This window comes from Aptenodytes forsteri, unplaced genomic scaffold, assembly GCF_000699145.1.
Source record: "Aptenodytes forsteri isolate BGI_AS27 unplaced genomic scaffold, ASM69914v1 Scaffold723, whole genome shotgun sequence".
Lineage (NCBI taxonomy): Eukaryota > Metazoa > Chordata > Aves > Sphenisciformes > Spheniscidae > Aptenodytes > Aptenodytes forsteri.
This window is the reverse complement of record NW_008795185.1, coordinates 69,182-71,616: the sequence shown is the minus strand read 5'-3', so window position 1 is coordinate 71,616 and position 2,435 is coordinate 69,182. Positions and strand designations below refer to the sequence as shown.

The following is a 2,435-nucleotide window of genomic DNA, read 5'->3' as shown; positions in this document are numbered from 1 at the left end:
ATGGCGAGGCGGCTGCGCGGAGCCCCGGCGCCCCCCGCCCTCGTCGAACGGCGTCCGCCCCAAACAATGAATGGGAGCGGCGAGCGCTGAGCGCGGCCCCGGAGCGCGGAGGGCATCGCTCCCCGGCCGCCCACCCGGCAAGGATGCCGAGGGCAGGGAAGGCGGGCCGGTCCCTGGGACTGCCGCGTGTCTTCTCTTTCTGTTTGTTCTTGCACAGCTCCTCTGCTCAGATCCGGTACAGCATCCCGGAGGAGCTCACCCGGGGCGCCTTCGTGGGCAATATCGCGAAGGACCTGGGCACCGATGTGGCGAAACTGGCGGCAGCTAATCTGCAGGTACTGTCCGATTCGGATTCCCAGTACTTCTCGGTCAATGTGAACACTGGCGTTATAATGGTCAGCGAGCGGATAGACAGGGAGCAGCTCTGTGGGCAGAACCCCCGCTGCTTCCTCCACCTGAAACTTGCCATCGAGAACCCAGTGGAATTTTACCGCATCGAGGTGGAGATCCTGGATATCAATGACAACCCCCCGGAGTTCCCCGGTGATGGGGTTTCCTTGCGCATCTACGAGCTGGCGTCCCTGGGTGCCCGCTTCCCCATCCAGCCTGCCCAGGACCCTGATGTGGGCACCAACACCTTGCAGACCTATCACCTGAGTGCCAATGAGAACTTCAACCTCAACGTGAAGGCGCGCACAGATGGTGGGAAGTTCCCTGAGCTGGTGCTGGAGAGGGCCCTGGACCGGGAACTCAGAGCTTTCCACCACCTGGTCCTGACCGCCGAAGATGGGGGCTCTCCCCCCCAGTCCAGCAAGACACACATCACTATTCAGGTCCTGGATGCCAACGACAATCACCCGGTCTTTGACAGACCTTCGTACGGAGCCCGCTTGGTGGAGAACTCACCGCTGGGCACCCTCGTGGTGAAGTTAAATGCCACCGATGTGGACGAAGGGCCCAATGGAGACATCCGCTACTCCCTCAGCAGCCACAACTCAGCTGCCTTACGCCAGATCTTTGCCATTGATGAGCAAACTGGGGAGATTCGCGTCCAGGGCAACCTGGACTTCGAGGAGGCGACAGTGTATGAGATCGAAGTGGAAGCCAAGGACATGGGATCGCCCACGATGGAGGAGCACTGCAGTGTAGTGGTGGAAATCACTGATGTGAACGACAATGCCCCCGAGGTCATTCTTACCTCCTTCTCCAGCTCCCTGAGCGAGGACGCACCCCCGGGCACAGTGGTGGCCGTGATACACGTCAGAGACAGGGACTCTGGTGAGCAGGGGAAGGTCCAGTGTCACGTGTCTCCAGATCTTCCCTTCCAGCTGCGTAAGGACTATGAGCACCAGTACTCGCTGCTAACCAGCACCCGTTTGGACCGGGAACACGTTGCCTACTACAATGTCACTGTCTCTGCCTCGGACCTGGGCAGTCCCCCGCTCTCCCGCCACACCATCTTGCCAATTGCCCTCGCAGATGTCAATGACAACGCGCCCCAGTTTGAGCAAGAATCCTACGAAGTGCTGGTGGCAGAAAACAACCCGGTGGGCAGTGTGCTGGTTACAGTCTCTGCTGTGGACCCTGACTCAGAGCAGAATTCCCGCCTCTCCTACTCCATCCTGCGAGCTGGTGGGACAGATCCAGGCCTGGATCCAACTCGCTACCTCTCCATACATCCCACAAGTGGGCAGGTCTCTGCCAAATTCCCCTTTGACTATGAGCAAACCACCTATCTCCAATTCCATGTGGAGGTTTCTGATGGTGGCTCCCCGGCCCTGAGGAACAGGACGCTGGTTCACGTTTTTATAGTGGACCAGAACGACAATGCCCCGCAGGTGCATTTCCCCAGGGCTGGGGAGGACTCCGCTACCCAGTTCCGAATCTCCCCCTCCACCACCCCTCCTGCTCTCATCACCAAGGTGGTGGCAATAGATGCTGACTCGGGGCGCAATGCCTGGCTCTCCTACCACCTTGTGGAAGCCACAGACCCGGGGCTTTTCAATGTGGCCCTGCGCTCCGGGGAGATCCGGATCGTGCGGGCCCTGCAGGAGACGGATGCCTCTGCACATGAACTGCTGGTGGTAGTCCGGGACGCTGGGGAGCCCCCGCTCTCCACAGCCGTCACGCTGGTGGTGCTGGTGGAGGAGAAGGGCCCAGAGGCCTTGCAGGGCTCTGAGGCTCAGGCCGCCGACGGTGGGGGCTTACCCACAATTACGCTTTATCTGATTGTGTCCCTAGTGCTCATCTCCACCGTCTCACTGGTGGGACTGGCAGCACTGGGCGTGCGATGCCTCCGGCGGGGCTCTGCACCTGCCAACCAGGGCTGCTGTGTGGAGAGCGTGAACACACTTCAGCCCCCTCCCAGCCACATTTTTGGGCACTTGCACTACGAGCCTAAGCAAGGGGACACGGTGATGGGTGTCCCCGGGACA

General features: G+C 60.6%; 2 protein-coding genes across 2 annotated transcripts in view; both read left to right on the top strand.

The window, feature by feature from the left end:
• LOC103898304 (protocadherin gamma-C3) overlaps nt 1–2,435 on the top strand; it is a 38,720-nt gene that overhangs the window by 9,068 nt on the left and 27,217 nt on the right. The window lies entirely within an intron of this gene.
• LOC103898305 (protocadherin gamma-B1-like) overlaps nt 144–2,435 on the top strand; it is a 6,154-nt gene continuing 3,862 nt past the window's right edge. The window contains exon 1 of the mRNA XM_019471864.1: nt 144–2,421. Coding sequence (XP_019327409.1) covers nt 144–2,421 — 2,278 coding nt within the window. The remainder of the gene's footprint in view (nt 2,422–2,435) is intronic.